Source organism: Pan paniscus, chromosome 7, assembly GCF_029289425.2.
Source record: "Pan paniscus chromosome 7, NHGRI_mPanPan1-v2.0_pri, whole genome shotgun sequence".
Taxonomy (NCBI): domain Eukaryota; kingdom Metazoa; phylum Chordata; class Mammalia; order Primates; family Hominidae; genus Pan; species Pan paniscus.
This window is the reverse complement of record NC_073256.2, coordinates 109,300,001-109,321,348: the sequence shown is the minus strand read 5'-3', so window position 1 is coordinate 109,321,348 and position 21,348 is coordinate 109,300,001. Positions and strand designations below refer to the sequence as shown.

General features: G+C 36.4%; 1 protein-coding gene across 5 annotated transcripts in view; it reads left to right on the top strand.

The window, feature by feature from the left end:
• RUNX1T1 (RUNX1 partner transcriptional co-repressor 1) overlaps positions 1–21,348 on the top strand; it is a 146,445-nt gene that overhangs the window by 122,613 nt on the left and 2,484 nt on the right. For all 5 annotated transcript variants that reach the window (XM_003821125.5, XM_003821133.5, XM_034966333.3 and 2 more), the window contains 3 exons: positions 4,609–4,677; positions 9,736–9,926; positions 20,088–21,348. The exon at positions 20,088–21,348 is cut by the window's right edge and continues 2,484 nt beyond it. In XM_003821125.5, coding sequence (XP_003821173.2) covers positions 4,609–4,677; positions 9,736–9,926; positions 20,088–20,363 — 536 coding nt within the window. In that variant the 3' untranslated portion in view covers positions 20,364–21,348. The remainder of the gene's footprint in view (positions 1–4,608; positions 4,678–9,735; positions 9,927–20,087) is intronic.

The following is a 21,348-nucleotide window of genomic DNA, read 5'->3' as shown; positions in this document are numbered from 1 at the left end:
AGTATTTTTTCATCTACAAAGTACTTCTAAGCAGGTGGCTTCTTTAATAGGCACAGAGATTAGAAAAGATTCCTGTCTTAAATATAGTAAATCTGTTGTACCTTTGGGACCCTAATTCGTAATACAAGGCTATGGAAAAATAGATTTCTCCCAGCCAATGAAATATTTCAACTTCTATACTCTCAAAATATGAAAACCACAAACAAGTTATTCTGTGTATATTTGCATGTAAATGTTTGGAGTTTTGTACCCTTGTATTGATTTCCTTAAATCACATCATGAAATTAATCTCACAGTCATTCAGCAGACTTCATAATGCAAATGCCTACTGTACTTAACTATATTGGGTTTAAAAATATGGGACTATTAGTTAAATATGTCCATCTTTTAAAATTAAGAGGAGATGGTTACTTCCTGGAGCATTAAGTATGTTTGTTGTAAAAGATGGAAATCCTAAAGCAGTTGCTAGCTTCTAGGTTGGATTTGGGCTTCTGAAACCTAGTGTGAAGATTTCTGAATGTATTATCCTTAAAAACAAGTGGCATTTGTAAAGATAAAATTACTTAACTCTTTCTTTCTTTTGATGGTTTTTGTAATAGATATTATCATGATCACAGCCTCATTCTGCCCACTACAGGATGAAGGCCATACCTAGGTGCTGCCAAGCTTTGAGCATTGCTGTCCTGGGTCATATGAGGTCACATTGCTTCTCCAAAGGCTATCAGCTCATCCCTTCATGTATATTGATGGCGGCCCTTGCAGTATCTAGTATCCAATGGTCTCCATCCTGTCGTAAGTGTAGTGCATCTTCCATCTCTTTCATACATCATAGATTGCTCTTTCTGTTCTTTCACATTTCTTACACCATTTTCTGTCACTCTGACCTGGTCTCCTCTCTTCATAGATGTGAATTATTTTCAAGAGGCTCCCTTCATCCTCATCCACTCTCACCACCACCCCCACCCCAAGCAATTTGCATCCCAAAGCAAGCTAGACTTAATTTAGAAGGACTTTTCTATAATGTTTTCATCTTTCAGTAGTTGCATATATATATACGTTTAACATTTTAGACCATATCATAGACGTTCTTCTGTCTTTGCATCTACCACTACATTTTAGAACGATGATTCCTTTTTCTAGCAATTGATATTTTATAGGTACTTAAGAGTTAACGGGTAAGAATTAGCTTCTTTAGAATCTAAGCCTTAGAATCTTAGGATGTTTTAGGTAGATGTGTTTAGATTAGCCAGTATTCTAAAACAGTAAAGTCCTAGGAGAGAATTGTCCCTTGTTTTGTTTTTCAAACTCAGTTTTCCCTATATAGATTTTGATATTGCTGCTGCTTAATCAGAAGAGGAGATATTAAATGTATTAGTCATTTGGTTTCTGAATCTATTAAAGTAGTGTTTATCAAGGTATCAAATAGATTTCTGAGGAGTATACCTACTACCAATCACTCTGTTCTTTCTGTTGGTAGACCTGATGTTTATCAAGTACACTAACTTAGAACTGGAGAGGATATTGTAAAACACGTTTATATAATTATTTCCCTTTAGATTCTGCTATTTTGAAAAACTGTCTTTTAGAAGGTAGGTTAGCATTAAGAAAACTTTTGCATAATTGGCTTTAGCATTTCTATTGGGTTTCTATGTCAGTTAAAGTTTGGGCCTATGTGGACATGGCAGTATGTCAGTGAGAAATTTAGGAAGGTATAGCCAAAGTGAAACATTGCACAACTTTCCAGTGTGGTATATGTACCCTCAAGACACCTGTGCAGCCCATAGAAGGTGGAAGGTCAATTGAGCCTGGCACGTTAATATTTGAGTCCATTTGGGTGTTATAAACATTCATGGGTGAGGCTCAAGTAAAATTTTTGAAAGTGTCATCTAAGAAATTTGAAGATTTTGCTTCCAAAGACAAAGGCAGTGAATTGTGAACTATAGAAATATTTTCTATTTCCAAGTGACATAGATTCTGGGAGTTTAAAAAATTACTTGGTGTATATTGCTTAATCCAAACTTCTTCAATGGCTTTGTTGTCTTCAAAATTTGTGGTATTTGGATTTTTAACATTGAGAGAAAAGATAAACTTTAAAATACTCTCTTCACCTTAGTTATTTAAAAGGAAATAATTATATAGCCATTCTTACTAGACCACGTAGTAAGTAATAATAATGATAATAATGAGGATAATAGCAAGTACCAGATAATGGGAGTTTAGGATGTGTATGTAATAGGAGGTACTTCCTTCAATCCTCACAGCAGTGCTCTCAAATAATAGTAGTATTGTCCTCACTTTATTATAGATGAGGCATCTGAGACATGGACAAACTAACATACCCAGTGTTCCATGGTCAATAGCTAGCTTCACTGGGTGCTAGAACTAACTTTCTTCAGCCTATGTTGCCTGGGGCTGGTAATTAGCATCTTTCATGCATGGACTTTGGATACCTAAACATTACCTTTCCTGTTCTTTATCATAATGATTGACTATTTAATTTAAAAAAAAATGTTTATAGGCTGGGCATGGTGGCTCACACCTGTAATTCCAGCACTTTGGGAGGTCAGGTGACCTGACGTCAGAAGTTTGAGACCAGCCTGGCCAACATGGTGAAACCCCATCTCTACTAAAAATATACAAGTTAGCTGGGCTTGGTGGCATGCACCTGTAATCCGAGCTACTCAGGAGGCTGAGCAGGAGATTCTCTTGACCCGGGAGGCAGAGGTTGCAGTGAGCTGTGATCGTGCCACTGCACTCCAGCCTGGGCAACGAGCATGACTCCGTCTCAAAAAAAAGAAAAAAGAATAAAATAAGTTTTTATTAACTACAGGTCTCTTCTTAACACAATAAATGAAAAAAAATTGCTACTTTGAAGTCACGTTTTTTTCTTTCTTCAAACTTTACAGATCTGTTCTTATTCTTATCCAATAAATTATGCTTAAATCCAAGTCTTTTCTCCTTAAAAGTTGTCTTTTAATGTCATAAGTAAATCTCTGTGTTGTACTGTGTCACATGGCTAAATATGAACTTGATTGCACTTTATTTCTTCTGGAAATAGTTATAGTGGTAAGGAAGATAATCTTGATAAATCTAATTAGCTGTATCACATTTCCTTTTAGGTTGTTTATGCAGCAGTTTTATCTCACCTTAAGAATAAACGTTTTTATTTTTGTCATTTACTTTATAGAAATGAATATACACAGGAGAATGCATAGATATTTCCAGTTCATCCTGTTATGAAGTAGTCATGACATCACAGTGTAAACTTTTGAAAATAAACTTTTAAATATTTGGAATAATTTTAGATTAAAAAATTGCAAAGATGATATAGAGAGTTCCCATATATTCCTCACCAAGCTGTAGTAAATTTTTGCTAATTCAGAATAGTTGAGAAAATCTAATGTTCTTGCCAATTGATAATCTGTGTGCCCTGCAAGAATTCAAAGCGTTCAAATGTATTTAAAGCATTCAAATGTAACAACATATACTTAGCTAAACTCATCGTGCTTTTCTTTATTTTTGACATTGTGTAGCACCATAAAATATAGGAGACTGGACTAAATGTCTTGATCTTCAACATAACCATTAGATAAAGCATTTAAAAATATATGCTACTCAACATTTACTGTACACATAGAGAAAATTTCAGTTTTCCTCAGAATTTATCATGGGTTTAATAATTAAGTTTTATAAAAGTTAAAATGATTTTTTTCTTACCGAACTCTTCTATGTAAGGAGGCTTTTACTGAAAATCCAATATGGAAGACATGAAATGCATATTTTAGCTATGGAAGACGGTATACACTTTGTTTACTTTTGAGCATATGTAAGAACTATAAAATGTTTTGTGTTAATTCCATGAACATATTTTAGAAGTTAGCATTCCTATATCAAAGTTATTAGTTGTTTTCTTAAACTTTTAAAATTTGAGAAGCCTAGTAAGCACAGCATTTAATTTAAAGTGGAACTTCATTTCCTTTTCTGGAAAGCATGGGCTAATTCTCTTTGCTCAACAGAATGTCTGTGAATCCATTCTGATGAGTCTTTCTGGCTTTCACCTCTGTCAAATCCATATGATCTAATTTGTGTGAAAAATTTTAATGGTCACTGAGATTTTTAAGAATTAAGTATGAGAACTGGTTAGCCATAGAGTGGAGCTTGCTATTCATTGAAAGGTGGCAGAATCAGAGCTCTGTGGAAATTACATTACCTGAACATTTGATTGTTTAACCACCAGTTTGACTCATGAAAGGAAAACTATCAAATACAATTTATATTCCTTAACAAAATATATCTATAGAAGTCTCCATAGTCAGAAAGTGCTGAGAACAGTGTTCCCAAACATCATATTGTATAATGAAATCAAGTTGCTTTGGCTTTGAGCATGCATGGCATTTAGACCAATGACCTTCTGTTTTCCTTGGGCTCTGATGACAGGCCTTGCTATTTTTATGTATTTTCAAGAAGTGAAATGTTTAGCCTTTTAAAATTGCGTTTTTGTAGAGAAGCCAGGAGAATGGGCATTGCTTACTTTCACTCTGTGCGATGACACAAGTGTGCTTACAGTACTCTCCTCCTCTCTCCACCCCCTTCCCATCCTTTTCATAGACGCGCATCGGGAATTCCTTCACAGGCCTGCGTCTGGATATGTGCCAGAGGAGATCTGGAAGAAAGCTGGTAAGAATTGTTTAAAAACATGAGTTTCGTGTTCTGGCAGCTGTGTGCAGTTGTTAATGTAGTGATGTGAGGAATGACAAGAAAGGACTTTACTGCTAACAACAACAACAGCAAAAACAAAACAAAACAAAAAAAACCCACAAAACAAAACACCTGATTAATATTTTTAAACCAGGCCTGATTACAAGATGAAATCATTTTTATTTTAGTAACATCTGCCAGTTTCACTATAATTGAGAAGCTGGCAATATTTCCATTATAAAACTCCATTTTTTTCAGGGCCATAATGATTTCAGGCTGAAACTTGGCATAGGTCTTAGCTTGCATGCATTTTTTTCTTTGATGAAAAAATTCCAGTGTCTTAGAAATTAAATTGCATACTTCAGCCTTTTCTCCTGCATCCAAAAAAAAAAAAAAGAAAACGAAACCAACATCAAATCTAGTTGACTTGTTAAAGTACTCAGATAATTTTTTGGTTACAATCGACTTTTCAAATTGTTCTTCTATACTAATTAGTATTCAACGATCAGAGCTAAATTACTCTAAGTGAAATGACAAAGTTACTAAACATTTATTTTTGCTTTTCATATACACTATCTGCTTTCCATTACAAGATGCTGCTCTATATTTTGTAATAGTAGATTTAAAGCTCCTCATGACCCACTGACTTGTTACTGGGCTTAAAGAAGTCCAGATCTGTGAGAATTTTGGTGGAACCACCTAGCAAGCAAAAACCTTTATGAAAACCAACTCAGGAGCTGAAACATAAACCTGTTTCAAGAGTTAAAGAGGCCATGAAAAACATACTGTGGCTTTCAGCTGCTGTAACTCCAGCTCTTAAAACAGTTTGTCTTTTTGATTTGGGAAACTGGGAAATGCTACTTCTACAAACAGTGCAAATCAAAGAGTCAGGGGACAGATTTTTTGTTTTTTTCTACAGAAGATTTCTCTTTGGGATTTCACTCAGCTGTGTTTGTAGTTCTGTGTAACTTGGTGACTCTCTAGTCACATGTATCTTATCCAAGTATTTTTATACATTTTCCAAGAAATACCTGTTTTTGTAAGAGTGATAATGAGCTTTAAAATCTGATAGCATTCTAGGTTTAGTAGCCCAGATTAAGAATTAGAAAGCTGTCTTGCACATCCAATACGCAAATTAGATAGGTCCATTTAGCTTAAAGGTTAAAATACATATGTTGCTGAACTGTGTCGTTTTACCAGATTTACTGTAATAGTCATGTAGTACTCCCAAACTGTTAAAAATATGCCAAGTACCACCTACCTGAAAAGACGGGCAACATCTTCCTTCTGACCATTTTTCTCTTCCATTTCTAAGCTGTCAGTGCAACTTATTCCAATAAGAAGTACAAATAATTGTGATTTTGGACAGAAGAAGGGTGACTTTATGTTCAGAGGAGTGAGTCTTTTCTCTGCACTTCCCTTTTTAAGTATATTTAAGTTAAATTCTTGATAGTTCATAAAGAAAAATTACCAGTAAGGTCTTGTGTAATCCGAATTCCTTATGTGCTGTTATCTGCTCAAGTCTTTGTTTGACTGCTATTAAGTGAGAATAGATTTTTCTGAATATAGCACCTTTGTTGGAAAGTCAACTTGAATAGCTATGTACAAAGGAAGTCCTACCATAAGTGGTAAGCAATTGGACGCAGATTCAAAACTGCACTATGTATTTTCCACTTAATCAGTTGTTTATTTTTTCCTACATGGCATATTGTTATCTATTGACTCCACTATTATTTTTCTTTACTGTCTGTTTTGGGGGTTTTTAAACCTAATTCTGGGTGTAATTTAGGTTTTGGGGACTTAAGAGAGTAGAGAAAGAGCACTACTTGTTTTTGTTGTGTGCTTGCCCTCTCCAAGAAGGGTTAAACCTTATCTAGGAAGTGTTTAGATTATTTGTTACAGTGTCTGTCATCTACAGTAGGTTTTCAATCTAAAATATGACATTAAATTTGTATTCTTCTCACAGTGGTATCCCTAAACTGCTGCTTAAAAACAGTTTGGGAATAGTTTTCTATGGATATATGCTAAATTTTAAGGAGTATATTAAATCCGCAAAGTATGGATGATAGTTTCATCTAGAAATCTCCAGTAACTACTTATAATATTTATCTTTATAGGTTTCTTAAATGGCATTTCTAGTGTTCAGTGTCAAGGCATCCAACATGATGAAAACACCAAGGGCAGAATGTGACATCTGCACTCAGCTTGTTACAATTTGAAAGCTTTTATCCTAGCTTTCTAAAATTGGCTATGGGCAAAAAAATTTTTTGAAGAAAATCTATAAAGTATGTCTTTGCAATTAAATTATTATACATTATCTTTGTTGCAAAACATAGGTGAATAAAGTATTTGAAAAATACAAAAGGGGCAGAACACCCAAAACTTGATGTAGCATAACAAATGCATCCACTTTCACAGAAAATTGTAATTACAAGTATACCCTGTGCTTCAAAGTACATCATACAGCTTTTTGCATCATTTTATTTTGAAATGATTTCAAATATGCAGGAAAGTTGCAAAAAAAAAGTACAAAAAATTCCTCTATAACTTTCACCTAGATTCCCTTATTTTATCGTATTTGCTTTAGTATTTTCTCTTTTCCTCTCTTTCATCCTCTTCTTTCTCTTAAATATATATATATTTCTAATCATTTGAGAGTAAGTTGCAGACATAATTTCTCTTTACCTTAAATGATTTGAATGTCAGTTTACCAAGAACAAGAATATTCTACATAACTTCAGTACAGTTACCAAATCAAGACTTTATCACTGATACAAGACTATTATTTAATCTACAGACCCTATGCAAATCTTTCACATTGCCCCCAATAACACAATATAATAACATAACAACACACATTTTTAAAGATTAGAAATCCAAAAAATTGTTCAAGGCCATATTCTCCTCTAAAAGTAGTATTTTTTAAAGCGAAAGTAACAAATGCACTCAAAAGTTACAAAGGGTCTTTATGAAACTGGAAAAAATCTAACATAAAGATGGTTTTAAAATTGTAACAATGTTTTCTTCAGTATATTTCTTTTTACACGATCAGAGAATGTTTGCAGTTGGTAATAAATATTCAAGCACCTTGCAAATGTCCTACCAATTCTCTTTGCTGATCTGTATATGCCTGTGGGATTAGACTAGGAATGCATAATTTAAATATAAATTGCCTGATTTGCATATACAATTAGTCAAGCTACAGCTTTGATCGTAAGCAAAAATTATTGTTCTGTACTACCACTTAGAGAGAATTTTAATTCACCTTGAATATTCAAACTAAATTAGACCCTGGCTGTATAGTTAGAAGGGCAGTACTTCCCTTGTGCCCCAAGTCATTTATGATAGGATAATAAAGGCATCTTTTCACCTCCTGGTGAAGAAGGTGCTATAAGCTGTTTGCAATACTCTGATTCTGTACAGATTTTAAATGCATATCTTAAAGCAGCTAACAACAGCTTAATATAATTTAGTTAATATTTCCACTATGGATCTTTTACTTATATTTTAGTTTATAAAACCTAGCAGACAGTAATTGCAAAGAAATGTACTTCAGATATAATGCTGCTAAAATGACAGAGGCTACAAAAGTCATGACAGTTAATTACTAGTGGAGAGCTTCTCATGTTTCTCAAGTCATGGACGATAGATGTGTGAAATAAACCAGAGGAATTGAAGAAACAATAGGAGTACTTGCATCTCTTACATTTTTAATCTACAGTAAAACATTTTTATTAGGAATCTATGTTTTTAATTAAACAGAACATTTAATTAAGGTGCTTTTTAAGCGGGTGAAACAATTAAGTGCAAACACTTGAATGAAACATGTCATAATTGGTTTTAATAGAGTGTTAATTGGTACTAGGTTTGCCAAGTTAATAATTACTGCTTATTAAATTTTCAATTAATCATTGTCATTTTGCTTTGAATAAAGATGAAAATTAGATAAACTAATTCAGGGGGAGGATATTTTCCCCTGTTAATTAGAACAGTTAATTTTTTAAAATGGAAATTACTTGTTTTAGTTGTCAGTCTTATGTTGTACATTAGTTGAATCTTTGCACCCTTTCCTCAGCCAAAAATAAAGAGCTTATTTGACACCTTGCAGACTTATAGTCAGGCCTGATTGTTTTGGCCTGTGGTATGATTCCGTTATATTTGTCTAGTGCAACAGTTGGTTATGCAAAACCACTGTATATATTTGGTAAAGTAAATGGACAACAGCTTAAAATGTAAAAATGAGATTATTTTTTAAAACCTCTATCATTTAACCTATAAAGGCACATATTTATATTACTCAGGAAATGACTTTTCAAAAGTAAAACTGGATCATCCATTATAGCATTGATTTTTCATTAAAAGGTCTATAGTAACTTAATTGCTATCTGAGTTACCTTTTCACTATTGTGTTGTAGATTATGCCAGCAACTAATAGTTTGCACTTATTTGTTTATGTGTAAAATCCATTCTCGGCCTCTCTTTTTTTTCTGAACTCTTAACCTTTGGACCCTCCTATATTCATGTTAACTTATAGCATTGTGGAAAACTGACTTTATGTGTCTGAATTATTCAGACAGGTTTCTTGCGAATGTCCTTGTCCTTTAACTTCTTATCTGGTCTCAGAATCATTTCTGGAGGCATTAGTTTGGTTAAAAAAATTATAATAATGATATAGGAGTTTCAAAAAATATTTCCATAAATTCAAGTTAAAGAAACATTTTCACCCTTTGTTTTCCTAAATGTATGTCAAAAGATCTGCTAGTTTTTAGACTGCTGGAACTGCCCAATAATTTGGATGAGAGTCATCCTTCTTCTATAGAATTCTATAAAAAAGTAATCAGATAGTGGGCATGGTGGCTGGAAGGTGCCTGTAATTCCACCGGCTAGGGGAAATTGATGCAGAGGATCACTTGAGCCCAGGGGTTCGAGACCAGCCTCGGAAAGAAAAAAAAAATTAAAAGAAAAGTAATCCGTATCCAATGACTTCGGCTAACTGAGAGGTGTTTTCTTGTCTGGTTTGGCCTGACTGGCACACAGAGGAGGCCGTCAATGAGGTGAAGCGCCAGGCGATGACGGAGCTGCAGAAGGCCGTGTCTGAGGCAGAGCGGAAAGCCCACGACATGATCACAACAGAGAGGGCCAAGATGGAGCGCACGGTCGCCGAGGCCAAACGGCAGGCGGCGGAGGACGCGCTGGCAGTTATCAATCAGCAGGAGGATTCAAGCGAGGTGAGGCATCTTGGGAAGCTCCAAATAAACAAGATAGTTTTCATTCATTAGAGTGCTCATTCTTCATTCAAGGTGATCGCTTTAGATAAATATTTGGAAAAAAATTTAGAACAGTGTGGGGAAAGTCAAGGTATTCATGAAATTTGCCAAGAGCTGATCACATTTGTCTTTTTATTGAACACCTAATCTTTGCCAAAAAAGGTTTTGAATGTTTGGTAGGTTACCGATTAAAGTGAAATTCTTATAACTTCACAGCATTATTTAGAGACTCATAGCTTGGCTGTGTGTGTCTGTTGTGTATGTGTGCATGTGCATATGTGTATGCTTGCTTTCCAATTGAAGGGATTTAATAGATACTGTGTAAGCTGTGGTCTCCAAAGCCATCTGGCAGGCTTGGGATTGAAATCACTGCCTTAGCTATTGGCCCTAAAGTCCAATGCTAAAACAATGTTTGCATCAACTGAATATTTCTAAGAGATCTTAGAGACAGTCTATACTTCCACATTATTTGTGGTAACCCATGATGGTCATTTCATAGCATAACATTGCTGCTAGAGGTAATGTTACATATATTATTGTTCCAGTATAATAATTCTCACACACACACACACAACACACACACACACACACAGCTAGCCTAAATGGCTCAAAGATCTGCAAAGTAACTAAAACGCAATATCTAACAACATGATTTTTAAAATATTGCCTGCAAAATCAGCAGAATAGTAATGCTCCACGTTAATTAATATAGCATCACGATCCTTAACCCCAGAGTAACTTTAGATAAAGGACTACAATGGGCTGCTCTCACCAAGCCGAACTCACAATGGCATGGACTGATAAATCAATGGTCTACTACAATACATATCTATAATTTGTGAGGGAGAGTAAGTATTTAATTTGTACCAGGCTTTTCTGTAGATGAAAGACTCTGCGGGAATCACTCAATGCCCAGAGTTTCTATTTAATGTGTAGCAGATGAATAACAAGGGGACAAAAGGAATTGATTTTCAACATTTGAAAGTTTCTCAGGAAAAGAGGGACAAAGGGAAGTTTATCTGCCCTTTAACTGCTGACTTTTCCATTGTTCAATTAAACTAGACATAAATTCAGTTTTATTGGTATCTTGTGGCTAAGATATAAGGACTTTGTTTTGTGTTTTTTATTTTAAAAACATTATTAGCATCTTTTGAGGAGAATTTGTCCTTCTCTGTTCAAATGAGCAATATCGTGAGGCACAGTTGATGTCGTATCATTAAAACTGTCACTTTCACATGAACATTTTAGGGCTGTTAGGTATGTTAAGAGTACTTTTTAGGTCACCAAATTCTAAAGACAGATGTCTAGGAAGAAATTGTCAATTAAGTCTTTGTACTCAGGCAGTAACATGCTGTATTCCTTCAGTATTTATAAGCTTTGTGTCTTTATTCCTAAAACCTATTTAGAAAATATGTGATCTTGACACCAATATTTAGCATTATAAATAAACCCTGTTAAACAGTATCTGTGATAGGTTATTCAGTCATATCTACTACTAATGTAAGAATGATCTTCTGTAATAATTGTTTTTCTTTTTTTTTTTTTTTGACCTCTTAGGGGAACTGATCTTTAATATAGCATTACCAGTGTCTTCAATGACACTTCCCCAAGAATTTTAAAGCAGACCATGGTAGAGGAAAGGGTTTGGAATTCAGAGGGTCAAACTTAATTCCTGGCTCCAATTCTTACAATTCTTTGATTTTTGAGAAAACCACTGAACCTGTAAAAGCTTCAATTTTATCATGATCTGAAGAAGAGTGGAAGTGTCTAGTGTATGGCTTGAACCTTGAGTCATGCTATGGATGAGGAAACTTACCTGGCTAAAGTTACACAGCTAGGAAATGGCAGAGCCTCAACAGGATCTCACAGCATGCTTTCAGTCCCTATGTTGTTTTGTAACAATGAAATAAGGATCTTTTCATAGGGATCATTAAGATAGTTTTTGTATGCAGATAAAGACAGGCAACTTAGGTCTGTTTTCTTATTCTTTAAAGTGCAAGACCACTTTTAAGACTTGGGGAGGAATCATCTCTAGAAGGATTAAGCCTCTTTTCTCCAAAAATGCTGTAAATAATTTCCCAAGAATAGAAGAAAGAAAGTTGGAAAAAAAGACCTCTTTACGCCCAATAAGGCCCATATTGCCTTGTGCTTTAAGTATTTTATGAATTGTTCTGTTTTCTAAGAAAAATGAATGTTCTTATTTCTTAGAAGTTTAATGTGCAAAACTTACCGGAGAGTGCACTGTAACCTAGGGTGCAGGGCAACCACACCTCCCACTTTGGGTGGAACTGTCCATTGACACCTAGTGTCCCAATATAATTACTACGAGCGCCCCCTTCCACTGTCAGGTGTCCTGTCTTCATTGATAAGTTGAATGGTCCCACCTCTTAAAGGCCATGTTCATCTGATCAGATGATCGTCTTCTGCTAGCACAGCTCAGAGGCAGATACGTGTGGCAGAAAGTATCTGAGAGGAGGACCCAGAAGTCCTGAATTATGGCCCCAGCTCAGTTACTGTCTCAGAGGTCCTTCGGCAATTCATTTTATTCCTGTCAGCCTCCATTTCTTCTTAAGGAATGGGACGATATTCACTTACTTTACAAGGTTGTTTAAAAGATTTTTAAAATAGTGTTTTTGAAAGCTATAACACAATATATTATTATCTGCTCATATTTCCCACAGTTTTTAAAAAATCACAGTATATACTAAAGTATTCCTACTGAAACAATATTCTTTTCTCCCTTTCCCTTTCTTTATTTGAAGCCACCACCTATTGTAAACATCTGCCCATCTCTTACCTAGGTCAGGTATAAACTATATAATCCAAATCTAAAACAACATATATGTGGTAAGATACACACGTTATTATTCTCTTTCCTTCATAGGGACTGTAAGAAGGAATCTAAGATTCGCGATCAGAAGACCAGAGTTCTAGGCCTAGTTTGGCCATTTATGTTTCTTCTGCGCTATTTGTGTTAATTCTAGATATCTCTGAATTCTTCTCTCTGTAATTTCTGAATTTACCCTTTCTCTTCCTATCTCAGTTTTCTTTCACATGTATAAAACGGAGCTAATGATGCTCATTCTGCTTAGAAAAAACAGTGGTTCTGAAAGATTGGCAGTGGAAATGTTTCAGAAGGAGGAGAGGAGTTGAGAACATTTGATTGGGGAGACCAGCAGAAAGAAGGCTTGGAGGCAGGAATGAGTAACTCATGGATATTATTTGTAGGTGGGCGGGGGAGGGGGGCGCGTAAAATTTATCATCCAAACTGGGATGCCTTTTGGAGTAAGAAAGACTGCTCTTGCTTAGACAGACCAGTCTGGTAAACCAGGCCATCCCAGGCTCATGGGAACCCACAGTCAGCCAAGTTATTGGAGGTTGCATGAAGTTTGTTTTGCCTGAGATGAAATAAGACAACCTACGATGAGTGTTTAACTCTGAACCAGGCATGGTATAAAGTGCTTTCTATACTTTAGCTCGTTTACTTCTCACATTGGCTCTGACAAAGTAGATAGTGTTACTTTGCTCATTTTACTGATAAAAAGCTATGTCTTGAAGGGATTAGGCCACTTGCTCAGTGTTTCATGGTCAGTAAGTGTGAGCTGGTCCTTAGCTCAGGTAGCCCGACTTTCAGGCCACCTTCTTAGTAGCTACATGGCAGGAGTGGGAGGTTTTTGTTTGTTTGTTTGTTTGTTTGTTTGTTTTTTCCTAATTGTGTGCTGTATCTATTTTTCACTGGACTTCATGATTATTTCTACCTAGTTCTCAAACTTTACTTGGATTTATAGGCTGATAGTTGGTATTACTATCAGTTAGAATGACACTGGACTTGCGGCAGATATCTAAGCAATGTGATGCTTACTGTACTTTCTCTTTTCCCAGTGGATTATATATTTAACCCAGAATATAATGCCAACATTAGCATAAATCAGAAATTCACTGAATCTGATCATCTTAAATTCTTTTATTTTCTCCATATTTATTTCCATTTTTCATTTCCTATCTGTGTACAGATAAAGCTTTTTCCAGTGAATACTCTCAGATTGCAGCTATTTCCAAGGAAACTTCTACAGCTTTCTTTGAGATCCATACCTTATACTAGCTTAGGTGATTGAAGCAAGAAACTGCAAGTGAGCACAGAAACAGATAAATACTTTTATTGTTCTAATAGTTTAGAGTTTTAAACTACCAAAGTGATGTTTTTCCCCCAGATTAAAGCAGCCTTTATTTATCATTCTTATATAGGTGCAGAGCTGCACAGTTATACCAACCTCAGTGGAATCTGTGAAGTTTGGCCCAAACTGGAAATGCCACCTGTGTAGACTCTGAATAAAACATAGGGACCTCACAGCATGGGTCCTGTCAAAGCCTTCACAATCTCATCAGACCAGTTGATTCCCAGAAAAATTTGGAGCTCTCAGAGCATGAGCTATGATGCTATGTTACATATATATATATATATGTGTGTGTATATATATATATGTAGTTATACAATATACAATATGTACAATTATATATTATATATATATATATATATATATAGGCCAGCTGTTTGATTCCGTAGATGTTCATGGTATAGTAGACAGGGCACTGGGCTAGGATTGACCTTTGGTTGCTCACCTCTTGAAGCTTTGGTTTTCTCATCTGCAAAATTTGGGATAACGTTTCTGTGATCTGCCTGCTTTGCAAGGTGGTTGAGAGGTGCCAATGAGATGAGGAGAAGTATTTTATTAAAAGAAAAGTCACCTTACAAATTAGCAGTGTGTCTATATAAGAATGAAAGAGGAAAATGGAGAAGAAAAACAGTTAAGAAATGATCCTAACAGGAAGGGTGGCGAGAGAATTAGAGTAGTGACTATGCGATTGAAAAGGAGAGAGACCACAGAAGTAGTCTGTGGGGTTTGGCACTGAATGGTTCCAGGGGCTAAAGAAAGAGGGGTTTGCAATAAAGTGACAAAGTCTTGGGCATGAGTGTTGCCAAAGACTGAAATGGACCCACCAGAGTTGGGTTTAGGGAATACTGACTTAGAGGAGCATCCTGGTGGAGGTACCTACAGAACAGGCAGTTGAAATAGGAGCACAAAGCTCAGGAAGAAGATAACAAGGAGAAACAGGTTTGAGAGTAATTTGCTTACAGCTGATCATTGAAACCACAAGATCTCACAAGGGGCAGCATGAGAAGGAAAAGATATTCCTTTTCTTTATGCCAGCATCCCTCCCTCCCTCACTGTCAACTACAGGGAAAAGAACAAACAGCAGAAGAAGTTATTGTATAAGAAAGAGAATTTTAGTAGGGGAAATTTCAACAAGAGGCATTTAATAAGGAAGAACGGGGAAGTAATCAGCAATGGTAAATCTTCAGAAATTTTGAGGACAGCAAATGAAGTTGCAGAAGAAATTATTAGTCACTAATGAAGTATGAGGGGGAGTAAGTTAATGTTCTTCTCCTGTAGCTGTCAGTGCCCATGGGTGATAGCACTTAATTTGAATGGGACCATCAGCCTTCTAATTCTAAAGGTTGTAAGGTGCTGGATCTGGAGCAAGGACTGTATCTACTCTCTTTCTTCCAGTCAGTACCAAAAGGAGGGAGTGGTGGTAGTACCTGCCATTTATTCAGGACCTATGAACATCATGCACTGTGCTTAGCACTGACATAATCCTGAATAATCCTGCAGTTATTATTCCTGCTTTACATGTTCTGTTGCTCCAAGGGTTAAGTAAGTGGCTTGTGGTTCTGAAGCCACAAAGTGATGAAGTTGGAAATGAAATGAAGTTGGCCTGGCTTTTGAAGCCTGTGCCATTTTCATTACACACTCTGACACCTTGTCTTTGCTGCCTCTGACTTTATGGTTCAATTTCTGTCCATTTTTGGGAGTTAAGTGCCTGCTAACCTGTTCTTGCCACAATGAGAGCTAATAAAAGATCTGAAATTGACAAAGTGTGGCATTTTAGAAAGAGTATTTTTAATTTGTAATCCAAACATCTGGGTGAATCAAACTTTGGCTATGTAATTTTATATTTTTGTGACTTGGGGCAAGCCTTTTACTGTGAAAATTATTTATTTTGAGGGTCCCAGTTTCTGAAACTGCAGTCATGTGAAAATGATTTTAAATTGTCAAGTGCAATGCAACTAGATGATGATGCAATCTTAATGTGAATTTAAGTCAATGTGTTGCCTTCTGTAGGATTCTTAACATTTGAGGAGTTTCAATTACAATCATTCTATTATATTTAAGTTTATTACACATCAATTTTGTGCAAGTTTTTCTGAAGAATTATAGATATGTAAGACCTGGAGAGACTTAAAGCAGTTCAGAGACAAAATAAAAGATATTTTGTCCTTCAGAAAAAGATTTTTCTGCAGTAAGAACCAGAAGGGATATATGCCTGTAAAACAGAAAGATCATTCTCTAAATGTTTTTCTTAGGGACAAAGAGAAATGCTGATTTGAAACAAAGTGTCAAATACCTTCAATATGCAGTGTTGGCATTCAAAAGCTTCAATCCATTGATTCTGTATATAGCCTTGTATTTAGTATATTTAGCAAAGGGGAGGTTCGTGTTCAGCCACAAATTCTTCATCTGAGTCACAACCTAACTTTGGTCAATTGACTTACTCTTACTTTTCAGATAGGGAGGAAAATATTCTTTATGCCAAAAAAGGGAATAACATTATCACAAATAAAGGAATACTATAAAGTGCCATGAGCTTTGGGAATGAAATTTGCTGTGATATGGATATCCGTGAGCTTTCTACACTATTATGGTAATTTCAGTGACATCACTCCTTAGAGGCCTGAAAGGGAAGCTCAGTCATTTAAAAATAAATAAATAAAACAATTATCAGGAAATACTATCTTGAATATAAAATGCACAAACTGCAAAATGTAAAATTAGATTAAGCCATTGACTGCCTTTATCCCAGCCCTTGTGGATAGACACGTGACTGTTAGACACAGTTTGCAATTTCCACCTTTGTGAACAGTAGAAAGCTTAGAATGATCCAAATTGGAGTACTCAAAAGATTCTGCACCTTCCGCTGTTTCCAGAATTGTGACTATTCAGGGTCTGAGTGCCACTGATCAGGCATCAGTCTTGCAGGTATGGATTAGCCAACAGTAAATTCACTAGAGCATCCAAGAGAAATATATTAATAGAAATTGCTCTTTCAGTTTTCTAATGAGCTTTTAAGAATGAATATGCGCATTGGAGCGTTTGTTAGTTGAACACTCACTAAAGTTCCCTACACATTCACTGCAATGCAATGTCAAGAGAAATAAAAATTTGCAGATTTTTTTTTTAACCAGATCATTAAAATTGCTCTTTTTGTAACTTCCTACAGCTGAAGGTTGTTTTTTCTTTTGTCCCAGTGGTGGGTGGTAAATGAATAGTATCAAACAACTTGAGAATGAAACTAGAGGTAAAACTAGCCAGACCCCTTAACTCCTGGATCAGAACTAGACAATACTACGCAAGAAGGCTCAATTCCCAGCAGCTTCATGATCCAAAACATCTGTTTCTGTATTTGGCACAATTCCACTTTTTTATTTGTAAAATTGTTCCCATCTTTGAAAACACTTTCAAAAATAAAGAAGCCCCCATTCTGTCTCCCTTTCCACTTCCCAGCACATGCATCTGTAATTACCTGGTTTAGTCTGTGTGTTTAATCAGTTTAAATTGAGAATGTTGCATACATCTGATTTCAATCTGAAGGAGCCATTGAGTATTGGACAGTTACCACCCTGTGTCTGCCAAAACGTGCCTCTGCCAAAAAACGGATAGGACTCACACCAGGGTATTTCCTAAAGAAGCCACTTGACTCAGATTAGATGTTTAATTTCCTTAAAATATTGTTTTGGATGTGAGTCTCTGTTCTCTAATTGGAATATTCTGATGTAATTTAGGAATATAGCTTATTTGCTGAGTTTGTTCCAGGATCCAGCTGGCATTATTCTAAAAGCCTAAACCTCAAGGAAGTTAACTTCACTCTGAGCACTGAGTATTATACCTCACAGCTTTGAAGGGTGGGCCAGGCCCACGTTTGCTCACGTCTTTGTGGAACCATTGTACATGCAATGCAGTTGAATTAATTTTGAGAGAGAAAGGCTTCTTGTTATGGTAATGAAACTTCGGATCAGAGCTTCACATCTTTTGAGATAGTTTCTTAAATTAATTGAAGTAGGAAAAAATTGTTTTGTTCTACTACTGACTATTCATTTAAATTTTAACTTATGACATTTTTTGACGTATCAACCAAGTTTCTAGATTTCCTCAGCAATAGTCACTTAAAACACCTGTCATTGGCCAGAGTTTGAGATTTTAAGTTTTTGTTTTGTTTTTCCTTGTTGGATTGTAATTTCTTTTTTATTTCTGTTTTTTGTTTGAGCTTTTCTGCTCAACATAGCAATGTCTGATGGTTAAAGAAATAAGAACATGGAGCTGGGCTCTTTCTAAAAGTTTTAAATTGGAGTTCTTGAGTTCAAAGGCTTTCAGCACATGCAAGCCTCTGGGAGCCCGTTTATTTGTTAACAATGTTAGGATGGCTGCTAAAAATTCCCTTGCACGTTTTGCACAGTGGTAAAGCCATACACAGGGTGATGGGCTGACGTTTCCTAGGAGTATAGTATTGTCAGCAGCTCATGAGCTTACCTTAAGCCACACAACCAGCATGCTGGAAGCAAAGCAAATGTAGAGAACACAGTAGGGAGACCTGTGAATACCTATGTCAGGGCTTTAAAAATCTTTCTTATCACACAAGCACATAGCGTCAGCTGTTTGGGGTTACCAGATTGTAGTCAGAAGTTTGTTTTTCAAGGACATAATCAAAACCAATGAAGTTAAAGAATAAAAAGTTGAATGACATAAAGCTAAGATTACTTACTACAGTTTTGCATAATGGGATTGGTCTTGCCAAAGAAACTAGGAACATTTAAACATTTAAAGTCAGCTTTGTGAGGTCCCCCTCCCCACCACACTCATAGGAGGATCCCTGAAGGTTAGTTTCTTCCTCATTCCTCCTTGCCTGCTTAGGACCTGTCCCCAAAAGGTGCTCTTCTGTCTCTGGTATGTTTGTGCTCTAATTCATGATGCATTTATCTTAAAGTTTAAATCCTGGTGGCAGCCTCATTCCCACTTTTCTCATGTCTTGCAAAACACTGCCCACAACTGGCAGTGAACTTACTAGGGTTTGAGTTTTGTTCTCATCACTCCCAAATGAGCCCCAGTTCCCTCTGCTTTTCTGACTTCCCAGAGTTGCTGAGGCACACAGGAGCAGCAGAGCAGCTCCGTTGGCTGGAAAGAACTGTGTGCAAATAGAATTGTTATTTGGCTGGTTTTAGCATTTCTCATTTCTCAAAGCCAAATAAGGCATAGTCTAATTCATTCATTTCACAGATATTTATTGAACACTTCTATCTATCAGGCACCCATTCTGGGTGCTTCAGATACAGGGAGAAAAAACAAACTGAGGATCCTGTCCTCCAGGGAGCTGAGGTAAAGGGGGTTGTTTTAACACAGCCCTAGCATTTGGTTGTAAGGTTCACTGAATGGATGCACTGAAAGAACTAAAGACATAGAGAGGTTAAAGGACTTTGCCTCACCTTGTCTAGTCTGAAGGAGCAGGGAATAGAATCCCTTATCTACTCTATTATATTTATTTGAATCCAATATAGATAGGGTTCTGGTCGTTTCTTTGTGATTCCTTTTGGTATCTAAAAGGAAGAAGCTTCTGCTCAGATATATCTCTGTGTCTGACTATTGTGGTATAGGTATTGGGAAAAGATTTGGAAATAGTAATTGCTAGTCAGTATGAGTGAAGGGAGAATTTACATACAAAGATAACCAAACCTAAAAAGAAAGGATGTTATAGTAAGAACTTAAAAAGTCTTCAACTGCTTTGTCAGATGCCATAGTAGTTGTTGGCAGAGCAGTTTGGACAACCATCCCATCAAAACCTGCATCTTCTGTGTTTAGTGTTTGTATCCATATGTGAACACCTGGATTTTTCATCCTGACTGTATAGTTCTTGAAAATAAGGCTACAGTGATGCCTAACATATTTGTCAGACTATTGTCTTAACAGTGTATTAATTTGGGATCTTGCTTTCTTCTGCCTTCTCCTTTAGAGTTGCTGGAATTGTGGCCGTAAAGCGAGTGAAACCTGCAGTGGCTGTAACACAGCCCGATACTGTGGCTCATTTTGCCAGCACAAAGACTGGGAGAAGCACCATCACATCTGTGGACAGACCCTGCAGGCCCAGCAGCAGGGAGACACACCTGCAGTCAGCTCCTCTGTCACGCCTAACAGCGGGGCTGGGAGCCCGATGGACACACCACCAGCAGCCACTCCGAGGTCAACCACCCCGGGAACCCCTTCCACCATAGAGACAACCCCTCGCTAGACGTGAACTCAGAACTGTCGGAGGAAAGACAACACAACCAACGCGAAACCAATTCCTCATTCTCAGATGCTCAAAGTTGTTTTTTTTGTTTGTTTGTTTATTAGATGAATTATCCTATTTCAGTACTTCAGCAAGAGAGAACCTAACTGTATCTTGAGGTGGTAGTAAAACACAGAGGGCCAGTAACGGGTCGTAATGACTTATTGTGGATAACAAAGATATCTTTTCTTTAGAGAACTGAAAAGAGAGCAGAGAATATAACATGAAATGATAGATTTGACCTCCTCCCTGTTATTTTCAAGTAGCTGGGATTTTAAACTAGATGACCTCATTAACCGATGCTTTACCAAACAGCAAACCAAGAGATTGCTAATTGCTGTTGAAAGCAAAAATGCTAATATTAAAAGTCACAATGTTCTTTATATACAATAATGGAAAAAAAAAAAAGAGGAAAACCCTCAAGGGCATGAGCATTGGATACAGCAGTAGACATTTTAACAAGAAGATGAATGGCGTCCGTGGGTTGCTAACTGAACTTTGAAGACCCGCTACAAAACGCGCAGATGTGCAGCAGATTGGAAGGAGACACAGATGTTCGGTTTTTTTCCTGTTTCTGAAAAGAAATAATAATATCCAGGTCAACAGAATGAAAAACGAAAGATGATTTGCAATGGGATGTATGAATACAGCAGCAAGAAAAAAAAAATGCCATAATACAAAAGGCTCCATATATATATATATACACACACACACACACACACACGCACACACACATATATATACACACAGAAGTAAGAGACTCAGCCTGCAGTTAATTAGCATTCTGGCAGTTTTGACATCAGCCAGCTGCCCTAAATAACCCTTCAACGTTTCTTCACTTTTGCAAGGTTCCACAGAGTAAGACATTGGGTCTATTCCAGCTCATTCATTTTATATTGAAAAAAATAATTTTAAAAATGGTGGCTTCAGCTCCAGCCCCTTTCCA